Source organism: Balaenoptera borealis (genome assembly GCF_965194805.1).
Source record: "Balaenoptera borealis genome assembly, chromosome: 5".
NCBI lineage: Eukaryota > Metazoa > Chordata > Mammalia > Artiodactyla > Balaenopteridae > Balaenoptera > Balaenoptera borealis.
The window spans coordinates 67813640-67840700 of record NC_138862.1 but is presented as its reverse complement, the minus strand read 5'-3'; the positions used below and the strand labels follow the sequence as shown (position 1 = coordinate 67840700).

At 40.1% G+C, this 27061-nt stretch overlaps 1 protein-coding gene across 4 annotated transcripts in view; it reads left to right on the top strand.

Moving 5' to 3' along the window:
- Positions 1-27061, top strand: part of ILDR1 (immunoglobulin like domain containing receptor 1) — a 73244-nt gene that overhangs the window by 34622 nt on the left and 11561 nt on the right. For 3 of the 4 annotated variants that reach the window (XM_082394930.1, XM_082394929.1, XM_082394928.1), the window contains one exon: positions 9449-27061. This exon is cut by the window's right edge and continues 11561 nt beyond it. In XM_082394930.1, the coding sequence (XP_082251056.1) occupies positions 9449-9490 (42 nt within the window). In that variant the 3' untranslated portion in view covers positions 9491-27061. The other variant, XM_082394927.1, reaches the window with a different exon arrangement.

Here is a 27061-nt window from a genome sequence, read left to right as displayed (position 1 = left end):
CTTTGATTTAATTTAAAAAATTTTAGATTATGGTAATTTCTTCTACTTTCAGTAAAATATCTATTCTTTGATAATGTCTTTTCTTTAGAAAGCCCCGTACAACTTCCTTTGGCCCCATTTTGTTGCTTTCCTTTGTGTCAGAGAGCATTCATCCCACAGCATTTTTGTTCCAAGAAAAATTTTTTTTATTGATGTATTGTTGGTTTACAATGTTTCAGGTGTACAGCAAAGTGATTCAGTTTTATATATATATTCTTTTTCAGACTCTTTTCTGTTATAGATTATTACAAGATATTGAATATAGTTCCCTGTGCTATACAGGAGGTCCTTGTTGTTTATCTACTTTATATATAGTAGTGTGTATGTGTTAATCCCAAGTTCCTACTTTATCCCCCACCCCTTTCCCTTTGATAACCATAAGTTTGTTTTCTATGACTGTGGGTCTATTTCTGTTTTGTAAATAAGTCCATTTGTATCATTTTTTAATCTCACATATAAGTGATATTATATGATATCTGTGTTTCTGTGTCTGACTTACTTCACTTAGTATGATAATCTCTAGGTCCATACATGTTGCTACAAATGACATTATTTCATTCTTTTTAATGGCTGAGTAATAGTCCATTGTATATATATACCACATCTTTTTAAAAAAAAATTTATTGGACTTCCCTGATGGTCCACTGGTTAAGACTTCATGCTTCCACTGCAGGGGGCATGGGTTTGATCCCTGGTTGGGGAACTAAGATACCACATGCTGCGTGATGTGGCCAAAAAAAAAGAAAAAAATTATTGAAATATAGTTGATTTACAATGTGTATTAGTTTCAGCAAAGTGATTCAGTTTTATATATATTATTTGTTTATATATGTGTGTGTGTGTATATATATATATATATATATTTGTATATATATTCTTTTTTAGATTCTTTTCCATTATAGGTTATTACAAGATATTGAGTATAGTTCCCTGCGCTATATAGTAGGTCCTTGTTGGTTATCTGTTTTATAAATATATAGTAGCATATTTTAATCCCAAACTCCTAATTTATCCCTCCCCCACCTTTTCCCCTTTAGTAGCCATAAAGTTTGTTTTCTATGTCTATGCATATATACCACATCTTCTTTATCCATTCATCTGTTGCTGGACATTTAGGTTGCTTCCATGTCTTGGCTATTGTAAATAGTGCCGCTATGAACATTGGGGTGCATGTTTCTTTTCAAATTAGAGTTTGCATCTTTTCCAGATATATGCCCAGGAGTGGGATTGCTGGATTATATGGTGACTCTATTTTTAGTTTTTTAAGAAAACTTCATACTGTTTCCATAGTGACTGCACCAATTTACATTCCCACCAACGGTGTAGAAGGGTTCTTTTTTCTCCACACCCTCTCTAGTATTTATCATTTGTAGACTTTTTGATGATGGCCATTCTGACCAATGTGAGGTGATACCTCATTGTAGTTTTGATTTGCATTTCTCTAATATTTAGTGATGTTGAGCATCCTTTCATGTGCCTGTTGGCGATCTGTGTGTCATCTTTGGAGGAATGTCTAATTAGGTCTTCTGTCAATTTTTTGATTGGGTTATTGGGGTTTTATTTTATTGAGATGTATAAGCTGTTTGTATATTTTGGAAATTAATCCCTTGTTGGTCGCATTGCCTGCAAATATTTTTCTCCCATTCTGTAGGTTGTCTTTTCATTTTGTATATGGTTTCCTTTGCTGTGCAAAAGCTTTTAAGTTATTTAGGTCCCATTTGTTTATTTTTGCTTTTGTTTCCATTACTCTAGGAGGCAGATCCAAAAAAAAATTGCTGCAACTTATGTCAGAGTGTTCCACTTATGTTTTCCTCTAGGAGTTTTATAGTATCCAGTCTTACATTTAGTTTGCTTTTGTATATGGTGTTAGAGAATTTTCTAATTTCATTCTTTTACAGGTAGCTGTCCAGTTTTCCCATCACCACTTGTTGAAGAGACTGTCTGTTCTCCACTGTATATTCTTGCCTCCTTTGTTGTAGATTAATTGACCATAAGTACATGGGTTTATTTCTGGGCTTTCAGTCCTGTTCCATTGAAGTATGTGTCTGATTTTGTGCCAGTACCATATTGTTTTGTTTAGTGTAGCTTTATAGTATAGTCTGAAGTCAGGGAGTGTGATTGCTCCAGCTCCGTTCTTCTTTCTCAAGATTAGTTTAGCTATCCAAGGTCTTTTGTGTTTCCATACAAATTAAAAATCTTTTGTTCTAGTTCTGTGGAAAATGTCATTGGTAATTTGATAGGGGTTGCATTGAATCTGTAGATTGCCTTGGGTAGTATGGTCATTTTAACAATACTGATTCTTCCAATCCAGGAATATGGTATATCTTTCCATCTGTTTGTGTCATTCTCAATTTCTTTCATCAGCACCTTATAGTTTTCAGAGTACAGGTCTTTTGCCCCCTTAAGGTAGGTTTATTCCTAGGTATTTTATTTTTTTAACGGTATTGTTTCCTTAATTTCTCTTTCTGATATTTTGTTGTTAGTGTATAGAAATGCAACAGATTTCTATACGTTAATTTTGTATCCTGCAACTTTACTGAATTCATTGATGAGCTCTAGTAGTTTTCTGGTAGTGTCTTTAGAATTTTCTATGTATAGTATCATGTCATTTGCAAACAGTGACAGTTTTACTACTTCCTTTCCCATCTGGATTCCTTTTATTTCTTTTTCTTCTCTGATTGCAGTGGCTGTGACTTCCACAACTATGTTGAATAAAAGTGGCAAGAGTGGGCATCCTTGTCTTGTACCTGATCTTAGAGGGAATGCTTTCAGCTTTTCACCATTGAGTATGATGTTAGCTGTGGGTTTGTCATATATGGCCTTAATTATGTTGAGATATGTTCCCTTTATGCCCACTTTCTGGAGAGGTTTTATCATAAATGGATGTTGAATTGTATCAGAAGCCTTTTCTGCTTCAATTGAGATGATTGTATCATATGGTTTTTATTCTTCAATTTGTTAATGTGTGGTATATCACACTGATTGATTTGAGGATATTGAAAAATCTTTGCATACCTGGGATAAATCCCACTTGATCATGGTATATTATCCTTTTAATGTATTGTTGGACTTGATTTGCTAGTATTTTTATTTATTTATTTATTTATTTATTTTTGGCTGCATAGGGTCTTTGTTGCTGTGCACGGGCTTTCTCTAGTTGTGGTGAGTGGGGGCTACTCTTCGTTGTGGTGCATGGGCTTCTCATTGCGGTGGCTTCTCTTGTTGCAGAGCACAGGCTCTAGGCACACGGGCTTCAGTAGTTGTGGCACATGGGCTCAGTAGTTGTGGTTCACGGGCTCTAGAGCACAGGCTCAGTAGTAGTGACGCATGGGCTTAGTTGCTCCAAGGCGTGTGTATCTTCCCAGACCAGGGCTTGAACCCATGTCTCCTGCATTGGCAGGTGGATTCTTAACCAGTGCGCCACCAGGGAAGCCTGATTTGCTAGTATTTTGTTGAGGATTTTTGCATCTGTGTTCATCAGTGATATTGGCCTATAATTTTCTTTTTTGTGTGATATCTTTGTCTGGTTTTGGTATCAGGGTGATGGTGGCCTCAGAGAATGGGTTCAGAAGTGCTCCTTCCTCTGCAGTTTTTTAGAATAGTTTCAGAAGGATAGGTGTTAACACTTCTCTAAATGTTTGGTAGAATTCATCTGTGAAGCTATCTTGTTCTGGACTTTTGTTTTTTGGGAGTTTTTAGATTACCGATTCAGTTTCCTTACTGGTAATTTGTCTGTTCGTATTTTCTATTTCTTCCTGGTTCAGTCTAGGGAGATTGTACGTCCTAAGAATTTGTCCATTTCTCCTAGGCTGTCCATTTTATTGGCATAGAGTTGCTCGTAGTATTCTCTTATGATCCTGGATAAGTCTGAGTAAAGGCTTATCAATTTTGTTTATCTTTTCAAAGAACCAGCTTTTAGTTTCATTGGTCTTTTCTATTGTTTTTGTGGGGTTCGTTGGTCTCTATTTCATTTATTTCTGCTCTGAACTTTGTGATTTCTTTCCTTCTACTAACTTTGGGTTTTGTGTGCTCTTCTTTCTCTAGTTGCTTTAAGTATAAGGTTAGGTTATTTGAGATTTTTCTTGTTTCTGAGGTAAGCTTGTATTGCTATAAACATCCCTCTTAGAACTGCTTTTGCTGTGTCCCATAGGTTTTGGATCATTGTGCTTTCATTTTCATTTGTCTCTAGGTATTTAAAAATTTCCTCTTTGATTTCTTCAGTGATCCATTAGTAGCATATTGTTTAGCCTCCACGTGTTTGTGTTTTTTGCAGTTTTTTTTTCTTGTAGTTGATTTCTAGTCTCATAGCATTGTGGTCAGAAAAGATGCTTGATAAGATTTCAATTTTCTTAAATTTACCAAGGCTTGTTTTATGGCCTAACGTGATCTATCCTGGAGAATGTTCCGTGTGCACTTGAATGTGTAACCTGCTGCTTTTGGATGGAATGCTCTATAAATATCAGTTGAGTCCGTTTGGTCTAATGTGTTATTTAAGACCTCTGTTTCCTTACTAATTTCTGTCTGGATTATCTGTCCATTGATGTAAGTGGGGTGTTAAAGTCTCTCACTATTATTATGTTACTGTCAGTTTCTCCTTTTATGTCTGTTAACATTTGCCTTATATATTGAAGTGCTCCTATGTTGGGTGCATATATATTTACAATTACTTTATCTTCTTCTTGGATTGATCCTTTGATCATTATGTAGTGTCCTTGTCTCTTATAAGGACAAGGACACTTGTCAGTGTCTTTATATATATATATTTTTTTTAACATCTTTATTGGAGTATAATTGCTTTACAATGGTGTGTTAGTTTCTGCTTTATAACAAAGTGAATCAGTTATACATATACATATGTCCCCATATCTCTTCCCTCTTGCATCTCTCTCCCTCCCCCCCTCCCTATCCCACCCCTCTAGGTGGTCACAAAGCACCGAGCTGATCTCCTTGTGCTATGTGGCTGCTTCCCACTAGTTATCTATTTTACGTTTGGTAGTGTCTATATGTCCATGCCACTCTCTCACTTCATCCCAGCTTACCCTTCCCCCTCCCCGTATCCTCAAGTCCATTCTCTAGTAGGTCTGCATCTTTATTCCCGTCTTGCCCCTAGGTTCTTCATGACCATTTTTTTTTTTTTTAGATTCCATATATATGTATTAGCATACGGTATTTATTTTTCTCTTTCTGACTTACTTCACTCTGAATGACAGTCTCTAGGTCCATCCACCTCACTACAAATAACTCAGTTTCATTCCTTTTTATGACGAGTAATATTCCATTGTATATATGTGCCACATCTTCTTTATCCATTCATCTGTTGATGGACACTTAGGTTGCTTCCATGTCCTGGCTATTGTAAATACAGCTGCAATGAACATTTTAGTACATGACTCTCTTTGAATTATGGTTTTCTCAGGGTATATGCCCAGTAGTGGGATTGCTGGGTCGTATGGTAGTTCTAGTTTTAGTTTTTTAAGGAACGTCCATACTGTTCTTCATAGTGGCTGTATCAATTTACATTCCCACCAACAGTGCAAGAGGGTTCCCTTTTCTCCACACCCTCTCCAGCATTTGTTGTTTGTAGATTTTCTGATGATGCCCATTCTAACTGGTGTGAGGTAATACCTCCTTGTAGTTTTGATTTACATTTCTCTAATAATTAGTGATGTTCAGCAGCTTTTCATGTGCTTCTTGGCCATCTGTATGTCCTCTTTGGAGAAATGTCTGTTTAGGTCTTCTGCCCATTTTTGGACTGGGTTGTTTGTTTTGTTGATATTGAGCTGGATGAGCTGCTTGTAAATTTTGGAGAATAATCCTTTGTCAGTTGCTTCATTTGCAAATATTTTCTCCCATTCTGAGGGTTGTCTTTTCATCGTTTATGGTTTCCTTTGCTGTGCAAAAGCTTTTACATTTCATTAGGTCCCATTTGTTTATTTTTGTTTTTATTTCCATTTCTCTAGGAGGTGGGTCAAAAAGGATCTTGCTGTGATGTATGTCATAGAATGTTCTGCCTATGTTTTCCTCTAAGAGTTTGATGGTGTCTGGCCTTACATTTAGGTCTTTAATCCATTTTGAGTTTATTTTTGTGTATGGTGTTAGGGAGTGTTCTAATTTCATTCTTTTACATGTAGCTGTCCAGTTTTCCCAGCACCACTTATTGAAGAGGCTGTCTTTTCTCCACTGTATATTCTTGCCTCCTTTATCAAAGATAAGGTGACCATATGTGCGTGGGTTTATCTCTGGGCTTTCTATCCTGCTCCATTGATCTATATTTCTGTTTCTGTGCCAGTGTCTTTATATTTTAAACTCTATTTTGTCTGATATAAGTATTGCTACTCTAGGTTTCTTTTGACTTCCATTTGCATGGAATACATTTTTCCACCCCCTCACTTTCAGTCTGTAGATCTGAACTGAATCTCCTGTAGGCAGCATATATATGGGTCTTGTTTTTGTATTCATTCAGCCAGTCTATGTGTTTTGGTTGGAGCATTTAGTCCATTTACATTTAAGGTAATTACTGATATGTGTGTTCTTATTGCCATTTTGTTAATTGGTTTGGATTTGTTCTGGGTCTTTTTTCCTTTTCTTCTTTTGTTCTCGTCTCTTGTGATTTGATGACTACCTTTAGTGTTATGTTTGGACTTCTTTCTCTTTTTTGTGCGTATATCTATTATAGATTTTTGGTTTGTGGTTACCATGAGGTTTTTATACAGCAATCTGTAAATAAATATTTTTATTTCAGTTATTGTATTCTTCAATTCTGTTTGGTTGTTCTTTATATTTTCTAATTCTTTGTTAAAAATCTCTAACTTCTCACTCTGTGCATCCATTTTCTTCTTGAGTTCCTTGATAATCGTTATGAGTATTACTCTAAACTCCTTCTCAGATAGATTGCCTATCTCCACTTCACTTAGTTCATCTTCTGGGGTTTTATCTTGTTCCTTCGTCTGGAACATATTCCTCTGCCACCTTATTTTGTCCAAGTTGCTATTTGTATTTTTGTGTATATGGTATATTAGTTATGTTTCTCAAACTTGGAGAAGTGGCTCTCTGTAGGAGGCGTCCTATGGGTCCTAGCAGTGCATTCCCCTCTTGTTACCCAAGCTGTATTCTCTAGGGGTTCCCCCTAAGAGGGCTACATGGGCCCTTCTGTTGAGGCAGGCTATGTGGGCAGTCTGGTAGGCTTGGTTGGCCCCTAGTTTGGTTGGTGTCAGCCCCTGTCTTGTACAGATGCTGCTACCTGCTGTTTAGTGTGGTCTAGTCATGAGGTGCCTGGTTTTGGAATCCAAGTGGGCTCCCCAGGGCTACTGCTGGCTCCCTGGTGGGCAAAGTCAGGATCCTGAAGACTCTGGGGCTGTTGCACACCCACTAGCAGGTGAAGCCAGATCCTGGGGTTAGTGCCAGACTACTGGCAGGCAGAGCTAGTTCCCAAGTCTTGCTGCAGGGTCTAGGGATCTCAGAGCTTGTTTCAGACCATTGGTGGAAGGGGGGCAGTTCCTGACACAGTTGGGTATGGGGTCTGGGGTGTCCTGAAGTTTGCATTCGCATGACAGTGGGCAGGGCCAGGGTCCAGGTGGTCCCAGGGTAGGATCTGGTCTGCATTGCAGGATCGTGGATTTCTTGCTTCTGGTGTCTGCCCCCTGGTGGGTGAGGCTGATCTAGAGGCTTGTGCAGGCTTCCTGGTGGGAGGGGCTGGTACCTGCCCACTGGTGTATGGAGCTGGGTCTTGGCCCTTTGGTGGGCTGGGCTGTGTCTAGAGGCTTTTGTGGGCTCTGTAGTCTTTAGGCAGCCTGTCTGTGGATGGGTGGGGCTGTGTCCCCGCCAAGTTAGTTGTTTGGCCTGAGATGTCCCAGCACTAGTGCACCTACAGGCTGTTGGTTGGACCCAGGTCTTGACTCTAATGAGCCAATATGGCAGCTGCCAGGAGTGTTCATGTGGCTGAATGTTTAATATGTCTGCAACCAGTGTCTATATCCCCAGGGTGAGCTATAGCCACCCCTACCTCTCCAGGAGACTCTCCAAGACCAGCAGGTAGGTCTGGCCCAGGCTCCTATCAAAGGATTGCTTTTGCCTTGCATCCTGGTGAATGGGAGCTTTTGTGTACTCCCTTTAAGAGTGAAGTCTCTATTTCCCCCAGTCCTGTGGGGCTCCTGCAATTAAGCCCAGCTGGCCTTCAAAGCCAAATGCTCTGGGGGCTCATCTTCTGGTGCTGGATCCCCAGGTTGGGGAGCCTGATGTGGGGCTCAGAACTCTCACTCCTGTGGGAGAACCTCTGCAATATAATTATTCTCCAGTTTGTGGTTCACCCACCCAGGGGGTATGGGATTTGATTATATTGCAAGTCTGCCCCTCCTACCTGTCTCATTGTGGTTCTTTCTATATATCTTTAGTTGTAGGAGATCTTTTCCTGTAGGTTCCAGTTTTGTTTTGTTTTGTTTTGTTTTGTTTTGTTTTGTTTTGTTTTGTTTTTTATTGATGGTGGTTCTGGAGATAGTTGTGATTTTGGTGTGCTCATGAGAGGAGGTGAGCTCAGGGCCTTTCTACTCTGCCATCTTGGCTACAGTCTCGCATCCCACAGCATTTTGATTAGAAACCATGCTCTCAAAACTCACTTTCTTGATAAAATGGAAACACAAAAAATTTTTATAGTAACATGAATATAGTACATACATATACATTTTGAACAGTATGTTTTGAGGCAGATACCTTATCTTGCCATTTCAAACAAGAAGGGTCACATTCATAGATGACATTGTAGATATTCAAAACTGAAATAAAAATAATCTCCTCCAATACAAAGTTAGAGAAATACAAGAAATTAAAACCATAGTTCTTGAAGCCTTCATAGTGCAAGATGAGAAAGCCAAAAGATCAAGTGGAATAACTTCTGAAGAAAAGCCACCGCGTTTGGTCAGGAAGAGGTAATTAGTGATCTGAACAAATAACATCAGAGAAATACCAAGGTGTGAAGCTTAACTTTTTAGACAAGGGCTGAGAACAAATGGTTCAGGAGAATATAAATGGGAAAAGGAAAACTGGGCCATATCTTCATGAATAAATGATAGAGAGAGGGACTCATGAATGGAACAGGGTACCTTGTTTTTCGATCTAAGAGAGACTTAAAGATGTTAAAAATCAGCAAAAAGCAGAGTGAATGAGACTCTAAGAAATTTTCAGAAATTAAAGGTGTTTGAGGGAGGCTCCAGCGAGGTAGAAAGATGAGAAACATAAGCCAAGGGGAGAAACTGGCTTCATGACAAGTCAAGAAATAATTTTTAGATTCAGAGCTGCTGTCCCAGCAGCCACCATTCACTGAGGATTTGCACCAGAATCAAGCCTACTTGTGTATTGTATACATAGACAATAGAGCCCAGCTGACTGGATTTTTGTATATTCTTCTATTCCCCAGGAGAGAGAGAGCTCCCATAGTGGAAGGAGTGTGGTCATTTAGTCACCAGGCACAACACTGCTTCTGTGGCTACTTCTCAGCTCCTGCGTGTCATCAGCATCACCTAGATTTCCAGCTGACTTGGGAGGGGCCATTCCAGCTGACTTGAGATGGACACCGCAAGTTTGTATCTAACAGTTTTGGCTTAGGTTCTGAGAATCAAATAGAAGAATTTTATAAACAAAATTTGAGGAATTAATGACTGTAATTTTAGCCTTGGTACACACCCTGCATATTTAGATAGTCAGACTTGTAATGAATTCTAACTGGGATGTGATCCCTCAGGAACTTAGTAGCCAGAGTCTTCAACTAGGTTACACTGCTCAGAACTGTGGCCATTCTCAAAGTGAGAACTCAGGAATCTTTAAGAGGAAATCAAACATTTCCTGCTCCTCTTAGGAGCAGGAAATCTATGGAGTACTATAGGGAAATTTCCATGGAAACTTGTCTCCCCCTATAGCATATCTAGAGGATCCCTCCATGTTACGAGTCCACTTTACTGCCCCCAAGCCTGGTCCTGAATGCCTTTGAGGGTTCACTCAGAGATGGCACAGGAAATACTCCAGCAATGTGCCCTCTCACAGGCTATTTATTGCGTGTGTAGAAAGTCACAGAGAAGCACTTTTGCACCAGTCTTATTCCTGTCCTTTGTTTTCTTCTTGCCTTTTTTTTTTTTTTTTGGCCTATATGTAATTTATATTTTCCTATATAACATGCATCCATTAAAACCACTTTAAATGCTTCTTGGGAACAACACAGTACATAAGTAAAGAAGAAGTAAGTGAAACCTACTGGCCTGAGGATTCTGCCCCAAACATCTATTTTGATGCACTTGATGAAATTAAGCCTTCTTCCCGACTAAAGCTCAGAGAAGAGCCAGGCCAACCTGATAATTTTGGAGTGACCTTTCTCCTGGCACCACTCAGCCTTGCAGAGTTATTCCCCAAGCAAAGGCATCCAGGCAGGTTTTACTACTCAGTGCCCCAGGAGGAAGGGTCTGTGCCTCTCTGTAATAGGCCCTACCTGTCTCTCTCATTTTCCTCAGCCCCTTCTGGTGGCTTCATCAATCCATTTGTGCTTCATGTAGAGACTCTCCTTGAGCAGACTGTAAGTAGATGGCCTGAAAGGAAGTATGTGCATGTGTGTGTGTGTTTGTGTGTGTGTGTGTGTGCACGCGTGTGCGTGTTCAACAGTATCTTTATGTGTATGGCCTTAAGCTCATTTTAGATCCTTTTGTATTAACATCCATTGTTTCTCCCAGTCTCATTAATTACATATTAGAGAATATTGTTTAAATACCTGCACTGTGCAAAGGTGTCTTTGGGATTTTTACTATCCATAATGTAACTGAGTCTAAATTGGTAAAACAGAAAAAATAAAATTTTAATGGATAATTCAGTAGCTGAGGGACTTCTGGTCTGGACAAGATGGCATAGACCTCTTTTTCCCTGCTCCTCCTCCCTAAGCACAACTTTATATATCCTAGAAATGACACAAGAGACAAGCAAAAGATGACTCTGAAGGGTGCTAAGAAGAAGACGATTTGGTTTGGGAACCCAGGACCAGATGACAACACAGAGGCAGGGCATCTTTTGTCCCCCAACCAACAGAAGGCAGCCACCCAGACCTGATGTTTTTCTGACTTCCCACTTGGCAACAGAAAGTAGTCTAGTAGCTTGTTCTTCCCCCTGTAGTGGGAGTCCCTCTGACAACCTCAGGCAAGGGGGAACAACTGGGAGTCCTGCCAAAAATAAGTGACCAGGGGAAGCATTCTCCTACCCTGCTGGGCCAGAGACTCCTCTCTTCTATGGAGAGATACTGATGTGGATGGGAGGAACCAGTAAGAGACACCCAGGTAAAGCAGGTGGCCCACCTGGGGAAGCCTCTTTGTCCCCAAGGGCCAGAGACTCTCCTCCTCTGCCCAGAGACACTAGGGCTGACTGGCGGAATCATGAAAAAGAACCTGTCACAGCTAGCAGCCCTGTAGCTAGCAGCCTGGTCCCAGAAATCACTTTATCTCTCCTCCCTGCCCAGAGAAACCTGGGTAGCTGGCGGGGGGCTGGGGGGGATTACTAATAGAAGGATTTCCTCACCTGCCTCCCTCAGGCAGTCACAAAGTCTCTGAAAATTAAACTGTTGTTGGAATCACAGCCCACAAAAGTAGGCTAAGACTCATGTGTTAAACTTAAATAGAGTAAATTCGTGTAAAATAAAATATTTAAATAGGTCCCAGATTGTCCTAACACAATAGACCAAATGTCCAGGATATAAATCAAGAACCTAGAAAATCACAACTTGAATGAAAAGTGAAATCAACTGATGCCAACACTGAGAGGAATCAGATGTTGGAGTTATCTGATAAGAATTTTAAGGCAGACATTATAAAGATGCTACAACAATCAATTACAAATTGTCTTAAATTAAAATGTAGAAAATCCCAGAAAAGAAATAGAAGTTATGCAAAAAAGAAACAGGTGGAAATTATAGAACTGAAAAATACAATAGAGATTTAAAACTTGCTGGATGGGCTCAACAGAAGACTGGAGATGATGAAGAATAGAATCAGTGAACATGAGGACAAAACAGTAGAATTCACCCAGTATGAATAATGGAAAAGAGATGATTGGGAAAAAAATGACCAGAGCCTCAGGGACCTGTGGAACAATAACAAAATATCCAACATTCATTTCATTGGAGTCCCAGAAAGTAAAGGAGAAAGAGTGGGGAAATGAATAAGCATTCAAAGAAACAATGACTGAAAACTTCCCAAATTTGATGAATGACATCAACATAGAGATCCAAGAAGCTGAATGAACTCTAAACAGGATAAACCCAAAGAATCCGTGCCAATACACATCATAATTAAACTTTTGAAAACTAAAGACAAAGAAAAAAATCCTGAAAGCAGCCAGAGAGAAACAATGCATTCCCTATAGGGAAACACCAATTTGAATGGATTTCTCATGTGAAATCATGAAAAAGGAAATGGCCAAATATTTTTTTAAGCACTGAAAGAAAATAACTGTTGACCCATAATTTTATATCTGGCAAAACTAGTTTTCAGAAATGAAGGGAAAATAAAAACATTCACAGATGAATGAAAACTAAAAGATTTTGTGACTAGCAGATACACCCTGGAAAGACTGGACAAAGGAAGTTCTTCAAACAGAAAGAAAATGGTAAAAGGAAACTTAAGCATCAGAACGCAAGAAGAAACAATAGAAAGATCGGAAATATGAGTCCATACCGTAGACATTTTTTGAGTATTAGATGGTATTATAATTTGTTTCAATCATAAAATATGATTTATAAAACCCAAAAGGAAAAAAATCTCACAAAAGAAATAGAAGTTATGCAATGAGTTAACAATGATATGTAAAGGTGGGGAAGGTAAAGAGACCTAATTGGAAGTGAGGTTTCTATATTTCATTTTAAATGGTAAACACTGTGATACCAAGTACAGAGTTACAAGCAGCACCCAGAGCAACCACTATGAAAACTGCAGAGATGAACTCAAAAGTGCTATAAACTAAGATGGAATCCTAAAACATGTTCAAATAACCTGCAGAAAGGCAAGAAAAAAGAATAAAGAGCAACAACAACCAAAGGAAACAAGTAGAAACTAAATAATAAAATAGCATCGTAAAGTGCTAACATATCAATAATTACCTTAATTGTAAATGGTCTAAACATACCAATCAAAAGACAGAGATTAGCAGAGTAGATTAAAAAATTAAAAAACCGAATCCAACTATATGCTGCATATAAGAAACTCACTTCATATTCAACCACAGGTAGGTTGAAAGTAAAAGGATGGGAAAAGATATACTATGTACAGATTAATAATAGAGAAATAGGGCTTCCCTGGTGGCGCAGTGGTTGAGAGTCTGCCTGCCAATGCAGGGGACATGGGTTCGAGCCCTGGTCTGGGAAGATCCCACATGCCGCGGAGCAACTGGACCCGTGAACCAAAGCTACTGAGCCTGCGCGTCTGGAGCCTGTGCTCCGCAACAAGAGAGGCCGCGATGGTGAGAGGTCCGCGCACCGCGATGAAGAGTGGCCCCCGCTTGCTGCAACTGGAGAAAGCCCTCGCACAGAAACGAAGACCCAACACAGCCAAAAATAAATAAATATTTTTTTAAAAAAATAGAGAAATAAAAAGCAGTGACAATATTAATAGCTCATAAGGTAGCCTTCAAAGCAAAGAAAATTATGAGAAAAAAAGGGATATTATATAATGATGAAAGGATAAATCTGCCAGGAAGACACGATATACTAATGTGTATAAACCACAGAGCCTCAAATACATGAGGCAAACTGTTAAAGCTGAAATGAGAAAGAGAAGAATGTATGATTATAGTTGGGAACGTTAACACTGCTCACATTCAGCAACCAATAGAACTGTTAGGCAAAAAATCACAAGGATATAGAAGATCTGAACAACACAATCATCAGGATCTAATTAACATATATAAAACAGACCATCCAACAACAGTAGACTACATTTTTCTCAATTTCCTGTGAAACATTGACCAAGTAGGAAAAAAAAAACACACATAAAACAAATCTTGACAAATATAAAAGAATTGAAATAATAAAGCATGTGTGCTCTGACTATGGTGGAATCAAACTGGAAATCTGTAAGACAGACAACAGGAAACTCTCAAAACACTTGGAAACTAAGCAACACACTTCTAAATAATTATGGGTCAAATAATAAGTCTCAAGGGAAATTTAAAAGTATGTAGAACTAAATAAAAATTAAAACGCAACTTAAAGTATGTAGGATGCAACTAAAGCAGTATTGAGAGGGAAATTTATAGGTCTAAATGCTTACATTTAAAATGAGGAAAGGTGTCATATCAATAACATCTGTCCTCCAGAAACTAGAAAAAGGAGCAAAATAAACCCAAAGCATGCAGCAGGAATGAGATAATACAGAAAATAAAATTGGAAATAGGAAAAAATTACTGAAAAAAAAACCCCAAGGAAACAAAAAGTTCGTTCTTCAAAAAAATAATGAATTTGGTAAACCTCTAGCAAGACTGACAAAAATAGAACACAAAACACCAATATCAGGAATGAAAGCAGATATATCATTCCACATAGTGCAGCCATTAAAAAAAATAAGTGAGTACTACATATAACTGTATGCTCATAAATATGACAACTTAGAAAAAAAAATGGAACAATTCCTTAAGAACCACAAACTGCTAAAATTCAAGTAAGATGAAATAGACAATCTGAATAGCCCTATAACCATTAAGGAAATTGAATTTTTAATTGAAAGGCTCTCCAAAATGAAATCTCAAGGCCCAGATAGTCTCACTGGATAATTGTATCAAACCTTTAAAGGGTAGTTAAAACGAACTTTACACAATCTCTTCCAGAAAATAGAAGAGGAAACATTTCCCAACTCATTCAGGAAGACAGTACAGAGCCAGACAAAGATATGACCAAAAAAAAAGAAAAGAAAAGAAAAGAAAACTACAAACAAACATCCCTCATGAACTTAGATGCAAAAATCCTTAACAGAATATTACCAAATATTTTAATACACAAAAATAATTATACACCACAAACAAGTGGGATTTATTCTAGGTAGGCAAGACTGATTACCAGAATAGTCAAAACAATCTTGAAAAATACAGTTGGAGGACTTATACCTTCCCATTTTAAAATGTACTATAAAGCTACCATAATTGAGACAGTGTGGTACTGACATAAGGATAGAGACATATTGATCAATGGAACAGAATTGAGAGTCCAGAAATAAATCCTTATATTTATGGTAAGTTCATTTTTGGCAAAGCTAGTTAGGCAATTCAATGGGGAAAAGATAGTCTTTTCTACAAATGCTGCTGGGTCATTTGCCAATAGCCACATGCCAAAAAGTGGATTTAGACCCTTAATTCATAGCACACAAAAGCAGTTAACTCAAAATGGACAGTGGACTTAAGTGTAAGAGCTAAAACTGTAAAACATTTAGAGGAAAAGGTAGTAGAAAGCCTTTGTGTCCTTGGATTACTTAAAGAGTTCTTAGTTATGACACCAACAGCATAATCCTTAAAAGAAAAATTTATAAATTGGACTTCATCAAAATTTAAAACTTTTGCACTTCAAAAAACACCATTAAGGAAATGGAAATACAAGCCACAAACTTAGAGAATATAGTGACAAATCATGTTTCTAATAAAATACTTCTAACCAGAATATATAAAGAAATCTCATAACTCAATAAGAAGACAAAGAACCCAATTTTTAAAAAGACAAGATTTGAATAGCGATTTCACCAAAGATGGCTAATAAGCACATGTAAAGATGCTCTTTATCATGTCATTAGTCATTAGGAAAATACAAATTAAAACCACACACCCACTAGAATGATGATAATAAAAGAGACAGACAATAATAAGTGGAGGCCCAGACATGGAGAAATGGGAATCCTCATAATTGCTGATAGAAATGTAAAATGATGTAGCCACTTTGAAATGCCTTTTGTCAATTAAAAAAAAAACACATTCTAAAAAAAAAAAATCGTTCTGAAGAACCTAGGGGCAGGACAGGAATAAAGATGCAGATATAGAGAATGGACCTGAGGACACAGGGAGGGGGAAGGGTAAGCTGGGATGAAGTGAGAGAGTGGCATGGACATATATACCCTACCAAATGTAAAATAGCTAGTGGGAAGCAGCCACAGGGAGATCAGCTCAGTGCTTTGTGACCACCTAGGGGGGTGGGATAGGGAGTGTGGGAGGGAGATGCAAGAGGGAGGAGATATGGAGATATATGTATATGTATAGCTGATTCACTTTGTTATAAAGCAGAAATTAACACACCATTGTAAAGCAATTATACTCCAATAAAGATGTTAAAAAAAAGAAAAACAGACATTAAACATAAATTTACCATATGACCCAGCAATTTCACTCCCTGGCATCTACCCAAGAGGAATAATATATTCATGTAAAGACTTGTACATGAATGTTCATAGGAGCCTTATTTTTAATAACTAAAAATGTAGAAAAAAATCCAAATTTCCATCAACTGGTGAATCGATGAACAAAATATGGTATATCCATACAATGGAATTCTATTCAGTAGTAAAAAAAGAACAAATAACTGATACGTGCTACAACATGGATGAACTTCGAAAACAATATGTTCAGTGAAGGAACCCAGATGCATAAGACCACATATCATATGATCCAGAAAAGACAACTCTGTAGAGACAGAAAGTAGATTAGGGGTTGCCTGAGATTGGGGTGCGAACAGGAATTGACTGCAAGTGGACAAGAAATTTATGCCTGTTGTCCCAGCATATTTATTACTAGTGCCCCCTTTACTCTCAAGACATTCCTAGTTTGAATGTAGATGATTATTTATGACCAGTGAGTCCAATGGTTTGCAAAATACCTGTGACTGATCAAGATACTGTATGGACTCTGTGAAAGCCCTGATAGGAGATTCAGAGTAGAGGCCCATAGGGTTTTTGAGTAAAATCACACCTATTTTGAAAAGTTATTATCCTTATTTTGAAAGAGAACTCTTGGCTTCCTATTGGGCTGTGGTAAAGACTGAACACTCACTTGACTGTAAAACAACAGCTGCCCCACCTGAATTGGGTGTCCAATCTACTAAGCCATAGAGTCAGGCATGCCCAGTAACACTCCTGCATCACATGGTATATTTGGGACTGGGCTTGAGCAAGTGTAAATTGGATGAGCAGGTAGTTCTCACTCCTGGTGTGCTACTCCCATTGCATTGCCATCCTGCCCTCATACTATACTTAAGCCGCATGAAGTGCTCTCCATGGCCAGTTGATTGAAAAATATCTGAGCCTAGTTCATAGATGGTTTTGCATGACAGCTGGAGATGACTTCTGCAATGCAGCAGCCCCACCAAGGAGTGACCCTTCAGCAAAATAAAATGGAAATTCCATCCAATGGGCATAATTTTAAACAGGACATCTCATTTTGCCCACAGGAAAGCAGGCCTGTGGAGAAGCTCTATAGTAATGCATGGACAGGGGCTAATGATTTGGCAGGATAGTCGGGGACATGAAAGGAATAAGATAATGAGGATTGGTAACAAGTTGGTCTGGAAAAGGAGGTATGTGACGGGATCTCTCAGAATGAACTCAGAGTGTGAGAATATCTGTGTCCTATGTAAATGCTCACCAAAGGGCCTTTACTTCAGAGAAATTTTTCTTTACCCAGGTAAGCATGATGATCCTCCTAATTTCAGCGCTAGTGACCCTATGATCAGTTATTCAATGCCAAATGTTCCTGTGGGTCAAACCAAATTGATTACCCACACCAGCTCTTCTGCCTATTAAAATAACGAGCTCCAAGTTGTTTCTGGCAATTTGGTGCCACTTATTATCTCTTCGATCCCAAGCTGCCATCATCCTTATTGAAATCACAGAATCTATTTCAATATCAGTATTTTCCACCTTCATCTCTGACCTACAGAAGGTAGCCACTGTGGTGCTTTTCAAATACGTTGGTACTACCTTCATTAATGCATTTCTCAATGTTCTTACGACAGCTGTGTCCTCAGGGTTGGGATGGCTTAGAGGGTAGTACATAAATCCATGCTGGCATTCTCATATCCCTAGATCTTTCTATTCCTTCCTCTATAAGGGATTTCTGGCATCTCAACTCAGCCTAGGTGAGAAGTGAATCCAATTTTCAGTCTACAAAAAGATAAAATTATTAGAACTCTACCAACTGCATGTGATAGCACATTGAATGCAGACTCTCTGATAAGTGCACCTATATAATCATTTTTAACCTAACTGAAATTCTTTTCCTCCATTTCTAGTGTAGTATCCTCATAATTCAGTTCCATGTTTATTCCTCTGGGGTTTTGCTGATAAACATTAGTGCAGTTTTGCAACTCTTTTACCATGCAGGCCTCTTGCTCCCAAATTTGACTGTGTAGTTGGCCCACATGCATTTTAGGATCTGCCTCTAGCTGTAGATGTGGAAGCAGATGTGAGGGAGAGCTGGGGAGTGTGTGAGGAAAGCTGGAACTCACTTACCTGGTAATCACCTCAAGTAGGGTCATTACAGGGTCTTCAGACAAGGCCGGCACCATCAATCAGGTGTAAAGCGGCTGCTTCTGGCAACAGAGGCTCAGTGGTGTTTGCAGCTAACACATTCCTAGAGTCATCTGAATTCTTCTAGGTTGAGCATTCCAATTCTCTGTGTTCCTGATATCCTGTCCCCTTTTCTTTCTCACTTTTCCCTGGATGTCTGTCCTCTTGTCTGTTTTTGTCTCTTTGTTGCTCTTTTTGTTTTCCTTCCAAGCTGTGTGTCTTCATACTTAAGCTTTTCTCTCTTTTGCTCATGTGTCCTCTCAGCTGACCACATTCTTTTACAGGATTCTAATCTCACCCCTGTGTAACTTCTGCTTACACAAAAGTTGCCATGCTGCCACCACCCCTGACCCCCCAAAACCCACACACCCTTCAGTTTGAGTGTCCTATTCCATCTGACTCTCTGAACGTTTGTCTCAATTCTAAATTCTTGAGAGACTCTGATGAGCCCTACTTGGGCCAATGTTCTGCCTTGGTCCAATCTCCAAGGATGGCAGCGTCGCTTAATACCTAGGGCTTCCCCTCTTCTGGGTGTGGCTGGTGAGCTTCTCTAAGAGAGAGGTTTGGGCAGGGAGGATCCTCTGGAGAATGTAAAAGAAATATAAGATATGATCCTTGTCTTCAGGGAATTGAATATCATGGACTCAGAACCTACTGTGCTTCATTAGTAGAATTCTGGCTCCTTTTTGAATTTCTATAATTGGATATTGCAGAGAATATAGATGAAGTTAGCCCAAGGCAGGTTTATACCAATAAAGTTCTAACTTACTGAAGATCTGAACTTTCTTTCCTAAAGATTAAAACTTAATGTAGTAGACTATAGTATTTATGGAGTACCTACTGTATCCCCAATGCTTTGCACATATTTTATTTTATTCTCTTCTCTGAGAAACACTATGGACAGTTATTATCACCCTTTACCCAAGTCTCAGAGATATTAAGAAACTTTGCAAAAGGACCCACAGTAGTAAATAGAGTAGAGATTCAAACTAGAGTTTGCTAGTCCAGAGTCCATGTTTCTTCTGGTAATAATACAAAGCTGTCTCTCTAACCAGAGCAATAAGAAACTTACCTTTAGTTAGAACTAAATCCACCTCTTCTAGAGGTCCTAGTGTCTCAGAAGGCACCAGAGCAATGCAGAAACCAGACATGTTAAAAGTGAATTGTGCTGGCTTTGTTTGTTATGGCATAGCCTAGGAAGGAGGCCACATGCCACTACTCAAGCTACACGTTGCAACATGGTCTACGTGCCACCATACAGGATTCATAATTTCTCAGGGACCACACAAGACCTTATAAACCCTCCCTAGATGCCATACCAAACATTAATCTCACCCTTACGAAGGCCTCTACTATAGTCTGTGGAAGAAAGGAAGGGTCAACAAAACAAAAATCACATTATGTTTGGGTTTTTAGAAAGTAAACTCACAGGAATTCCTAGGTTTCCTTCTGTTTCCTATGTATCTCAGGCAGGGTGCTGGAGAAGCCTACAAACTGCAACCACCAACGGGTGCAGCAAAAAAAGTCCTCCATAATGACTGTTCACACAGCCAAGGAACCAGAAAAAGAGCAGGTTAGCAGAACAGAAAACATTGTTTGCAATACCAATCCTACTCCATCCAAACACCAATGGAAAACTGTCTCCTCCACTGTAATGTCTGTGGGACTGAGCAGGGAGTTGAACTTTCATCCCTCAACCATTGCTACCATTCCGCTTCTCCCATCAGGGTGGTGTATGCAAGGTCAGTGATAGCAGGCAGTACTCCAGTTCCACCACTGGGGTAGTGTCAGCATGACTAAGCAAGGAGCTGAGCTTCCAACACTTACTTATCAGCTAGGAGGCAAAAGGAGGTTGTTGAAGGTGGTGCTAGTCAGCACTCTTCTTCCTTCCTGCCCTTGTGTCAGCAGGGCCCAGGGGGTTGCTGAACTTCTTCCTCTACCAGGCAGCAATGAGATGGAATGAAGTGGGACATATTGGTGGTCCACATTCTCCACTCTCACCATCTTTCCATCCCTAGTTTAAATGGAGCTCAGCAGAGAACTGAACTGCCACACCCACCCACTAGCAATGAGGTGGAAGGGGAAGTATGAGGTGGAGCTATATGGCACTCTAATCTCCCCCCTGCTGTCAGTGGGGCCCAGCAGGGAGCTCAACTTTAAACCCAGCAGCAATGAGGTAGTGCCAGTTGGTATCATAGGACCTAGGGTTGTCACAGGACCCAATGGGAAACTGAATATCCACCTCCACCTGACCTGAGCACTACTCTTAAACAGGGTGACTTCTTGCCAAAAAAGAAAAAGATTGCATGTAGAATCTAACAACATAATAACCAAAATGTATGAGATACAATTGAAAATAATTCACCATTCTAAGCACCAGGACAATCACAACTTGGATGAGAAAAGGCAATTAGCAGATGCCAACAATGAGATGATTCAGATGTTGGAATTATTTGGCAAGCACTTTAAAACAGCAATCATAAAAATATTTTAACTACCAATTACAAACATTCTTGAAACAAATGAAAAAATAGAAAGTCTCAGCAAAGAAATAAAGCTATAAAAAAGAATAAAAAAGAAATTATAAAAACTGAAATTTACAATAAATGAAATAAAACTCACTAGATGTGCTCAACAGTAGACTAGAGATGACAGAATAAAGAATCAGTAAACTCAAAAACAGGTTAATAGAAGCTATCCAGTCAACAACAGTAAATGAACAGAGCCTCAGCGGCATGTGGGACAATAACAAAAGATCTAACATTTATGTCATGAGAGCCCCAGAAGCAGAGGAGGAGAGTAGGGCTGAAAAAATATTCAAAGAAATAGTCAAAGGCTGAAAATTTTTCAAATTTGATGAAAGATGTTAACTTACAGATTCAAGAAGATTAGAGAGACAGACCTTCAAGATGGCAGAGGAGTAAGATATGGAGATCATCTTCCTCTCCACAAATACATCAGAAATACATCTACATGTGGAACAACTCCTACAGAACACATACTGAACGCTGGCAGAAGACCTCAGACTTCCCAAAAGGCAAGAAACTCCCCACGTACCTGGCTGTACGGCTGAAAGGGTCTTGGTGCTCCGGTGGGGTGTCAGGCCTGTGCCTTTGAGGTGGGAGAGCCGAGTTCAGGACACTGGTCCACCAGAGACTTCCTGGCTCCATGTAATATCAAACAGCGAAAGCTCTCCCAGAGATCTGCATCTCAACAATAAGACCCAGCTCCACTCAACAACCGGCAAGCTACAGTGCTGGACACCCAATGCCAAACAATTAGCAAGACAGGAACACAACCCCACCCATTAGCAGAGAGGCTGCCTAAAATCATAATAAGGTCACAGACACCCCACAACACACCACCGGACGCAGTCCTGCCCACAACAAAGACAAGATCCAGCCTCATCTACCAGAACACAGGCACTAGTCCCCTCCACCAGGAAGCCTACACAACACACTGAACCAACCCTACCCACTGGGGGCAGACACCAAAAATGGCAGGAACTACGAACTTGCAGCCTGCGAAAAGGAAACCCCAAACACAGTAAGTTAAGCAAAATCAGAAGACAGAGAAACACACAGCAGATGAAGGAGCAAGGTAAAAACTCACCAGACCAAACAAATGAAGAGGAAATAGGCAGTCTACCTGAAAAAGAATTCAGAGTAATGATAGTAAAATGATCCAAAATCTTGGAAATAGAATGGAGAAAATACAAGAAACGTTTAACAAGGACCTAGAAGAACTAAAGAGCAAACAAACAATGATGAACAACACAATAAATGAAATTTAAAATTCCCTAGAAGGAATCACTAGCAGAATAACTGAGGCAGAAGAACGGATAAGTGACCTGCAGGATAAAATAGTGGAAATAACTACTGCAGAGCAGAATGAAGAAAAAAGAATGAAAAGAATTGAGGACAGTCACAGAGACCTCTGGGACAACATTAAACACACCAACATTCGAATTATAGGGGTCCCAGAAGAAGAAGAGAAAAAGAAAGAGACTGAGAAAATATCTGAAGAGATTATAGTTGAAAACTTCCCTAATATGGGAAAGGAAATAGTCAATCAAGTCCAGGAAGCACAGAGAGTCCCATACAGGATAAATCCAAGGAGAAACACACTAAGACACATATTAATCAAGCTATCAAAAATTAAGACAAAGAAAAAATGTTAAAAGCAGCAAGGGAAAAACAACAAATAACATACAAGGGAATCCCCATAAGGTTAACAGCTGATCTTTCAGCAGAAACTCTGCAAACCAGAGGGAGTTGCAAGACATATTTAAAGTGATGAAAGGGAAAAATCTACAACCAAGATTACTCTACCCAGCAAGGATCTCATTCAGATTCGATGGAGAAATTAAAACCTTTACAGAGAGCAAAAGGTAAGAAAATTCAGCACCACCAAACCAGCTTTAAAACAAATGCTAAGGAACTCCTCTAGGCAAGAAACACAAGAGAAGGAAAAGACCTACAATAACAAACCCAAAACAAATAAGAAAATGGTAATAGGAACATACATATCGATAATTACCTGAAATGTATATGGATTAAATGTTCCCACCAAAAGACATAGACTGGCTGAATGGATACAAAAACAAGACCTGTATATATTCTGTCTACAAGAGGCCCACTTCAGACCTAAGGACACATACAGACTGAAAGTGAGGGGATGGAAAAAGATATGCCATGCAAATGGAAATAAAAAGAAAGCTGGAGTAGCAATTCTCATATCAGACAAAATAGACTTTAAAATAAAGACTATTACAAGAGACAAAGAAGGACACTATATAACGATCAAGGGATCAATCCAAGAAGATATAACAATTGTAAATATTTATGCACCCAACACAGGAGCACCTCAATACATAAGGCAAATGCTAACAGCCATAAAAGGGGAAATCAACAGTAACACAATCATAGTAGGGGACTTTAACACCCCACTTTCACCAATGGACCGATCATCCAAAATGAAATAAATAAGGAAACACAAGCTTTAAATGATACATTAAACAAGATGGACTTAACTGATATTTATAGGACATTCCATCAAAAAACAACAGAATACACTTTCTTCTCAAGTGCACATGGAACATTCTCCAGGATAGACCCTATCTTGGGTCACAAATCAAGCCTTGGTAAATTTAAGAAAATTGAAATCATATCAAGTATCTTTTCCGACCACAACGCTATGAGACTAGATATCAATTACAGGAAAAAATGTGTAAAAAATACAAACACATGGAGGCTAAATAATACACTACCTAATAACCAAGAAATCACTGAAAAAATCAAAAAGGGAATAAAAAAACCCTAGAAACAAATGACAATGAAAACACGACGACTCAAAACCTATGGGATGCAGCAAAAGCAGTTCTAAGAGGGACGTTTATAGCTACACAATCCTACCTCAAGAAACAAGAAACATCTCAAATAAACAACCTAACCTTACACCTAAAGCAATTAGAGAAAGAAGAACAAAAAAACCCCATAGTTGTTAGCAAAAGGAAAGAAATCATAAAGATCAGATCAGAAATAAATGAAAAAGAAATGAAGGAAACGATAGCAAAGATCAATAAAACTAAAATCTGGTTCTTTGAGAAGATAAACAAAATTGATGGAGGAGAGAAGATGGCGGAAGAGTAAGATGCGGAGATCACCTTCCTTCCCACAGATACAGTAGAAATACATCTACACGTGGAACTGCTCCTACAGAATACCCACTGAACGCTGGCAGAAAACGTCCGACCTCCAAAAAGGCAAGCAACTCCCCCCGTACTTGGGTAGGGCAAAAGAAAAAAGAAATAACAGAGACAAAAGAATAGGGACGGCACCTGCACCAGTGGGAGGGAGCTGTGAACGAGGAAAGACTTCCACGCACTAGGAAGCCCCTTCGCGGGCAGAGACTGTGGGTGGCAGAGGGGGGAAGCTTCGGAGCCACGGAGGAGAGCGCAGCCACAGGGGTGCAGAGGGCAAAGCGGAGAGGTTCCCACAGGGAGGCTCGGCACCGAGCAGCACTCACCAGCCCGAGAGGCTTGTCTGCTCCCCCACCGGGGCGGGAGGGGCTGGGAGCTGAGGCTCGGCTTCGGTCGGATCGCAGGGAGAGGACTGGGGCTGGTGGCGTGAACACAGCCTGAAGGGGTTAGCGCACCACAGCTGGCTGGGAGGGAGACCAGGAAAAAGTCTGCAGCTGCCGAAGACGCAAGAGACTTTTTCTTGCCTCTTTGTCTCACGGCGCGCAAGGAGAGGGGATTCAGAGCGCCGCCTAAACGAACTCCAGAGACGGGCGCGAGCCGCGGCTATCAGCGCGGACCCCAGAGACGGGCGTGAGACGCTGGGGCTGCTGCTGCCGCCTCCAAAAATCCTGTGTGCGAGCACAGGTCACTCTCCACACCGCCCCTCCCGGGAGCCTGTGCAGCCCGCCACTGCCAGGGTCCCGTGATCCGGGGACAACTTCCCTGGGAGAACGCACTGCGCGCCTCAGGCTGCTGCAACGTCACGCCGGCTTCTGCCGCCGCAGGCTCGCCCCGCCTCCTCTGTACCCCTCCCTCCCCGCGGCCTGGGTGAGCCAGAGCCCCCGAAGCAGCTGCTCCTTTAACCGCGTCCTGTCTGGGCGGGGAACAGACGCCCTCAGGCGACCTACACGCAGAGGCGGGTCCAAATTCCAAAGCTGAACCCCAGGAGCTGTGCGAACAGGGAAGAGAAGGGGAAATCTCTCCCAGCAGCCTCAGAAGCAGCGGATTAAAACTCCACAAACAACTTGATGTGCCTGCATCTGTTGAATACCTGAATAGACAACGAATCATCCCAAATTCAGGAGGTGGACGTTGGGAGCAGGATATATTAATTTTTCCCCTTTTCCTTTTTTTTTGTGAGTGTATATGTATATGCTTCTGGGTGAGATTTTGTCTGTATAGCTTTGCTTTATAATAGCTTTATTTTACTTCACTATATTATAGCCTCTTTCTTTCTTTCTTTCTTTCTTTCTATTTTTTCTCCCTTTTACTCTGAGCCGTGTGGACGAAAGGCTCTTGGTGCTCCAGCCAGGCAACAGGGCCGTGCCTCTGAGGTGGGAGAGCCAACTTCAGGACACTGGTCCACAAGAGACCTCCCAGCTCTACGTAATACCAAACGGCAAAAATCTCTCAGAGATCTCCATCTCAACATCAAGACCCAGCTTCACTCAATGACCAGCAAGCTACAGTGCTGGACACCCTATGCCAAACAACTAGCAAGACAGGAACACAGCCCCATCCATTAGCAGAGAGGCTGCCTAAAATCATAATAAGGCCACAGACACCCCAAAACACACCACCAGACGTGGACGTGCCCACCAGAAAGACAAGATCCAGCCTCATCCACCAGAGCTCAGGCACTAGTTCCCTCCACCAGGAAGCCTACACAACCCACTGAACCAACCTTAGCCACTGGGGACAGATACCAAAAACAACGGGAACTACGAACCTGCAGCCTGTGAAAAGGAGACCCCAAACACAGTAAGATAAGCAAAATGAGACGACAGAAAAACACACAGCAGATGAAGGAGCAGGGTCAAAACACACCAGACGTAACAAATGAAGAGGAAATAGGTAGTCTACCTGAAAAAGAATTCAGAATAATGATAGTAAGGATGACCCAAAATCTTGGAAATAGAATAGACAAAATGCAAGAAACATTTAACAAGGACGTAGAAGAACTAAAGAGGAACCAAGCCATGATGAAAAACACAATAAATGAAATTAAAAATACTCTAGATGGGATCAATAGCAGAATAACTGAGGCAGAAGAAAGGATAAGTGACCTGGAAGATAAAATGGTGGAAATAACTACTGCAGAGCAGGATAAAGAAAAAAGAATGAAAAGAACTGAGGACAGTCTCAGAGACCTCTGGGACAACATTAAACGCACCAACATTCGAATTATAGGGGTCCCAGAAGAAGAAGAGAAAGAGAAAGGGACTGAGAAAATATTTGAAGAGATTATAGTTGAAAACTTCCCTAATATGGGAAAGGAAATAGTTAATCAAGTCCTGGAAGCACAGAGAGTCCCATACAGGATAAACCCAAGGAGAAACACGCCAAGACACATATTAATCAAACTGTCAAAAATTAAATATAAGGAAAACATATTAAAGGCAGCAAGGGAAAGACAACAAATAACACACAAGGGAATCCCCATAAGGTTAACATCTGATCTTTCAGCAGAAACTCTGCAAGCCAGAAGGGAGTGGCAGGATATACTTAAAGTGATGAAGGAGAAAAACCTACAACCAAGATTACTCTACCCAGCAAGGATCTCATTCAGATTCGATGGAGAAATTAAAACCTTTACAGACAAGCAAAAGCTGAGAGAGTTCAGCACCACCAAACCAGCTTTACAACAAATGCTAAAGGAACTTCTGTAGGCAAGAAACACAAGAGAAGGAAAACACCTACAATAACAAACCCAAAACATTTTAGAAAATGG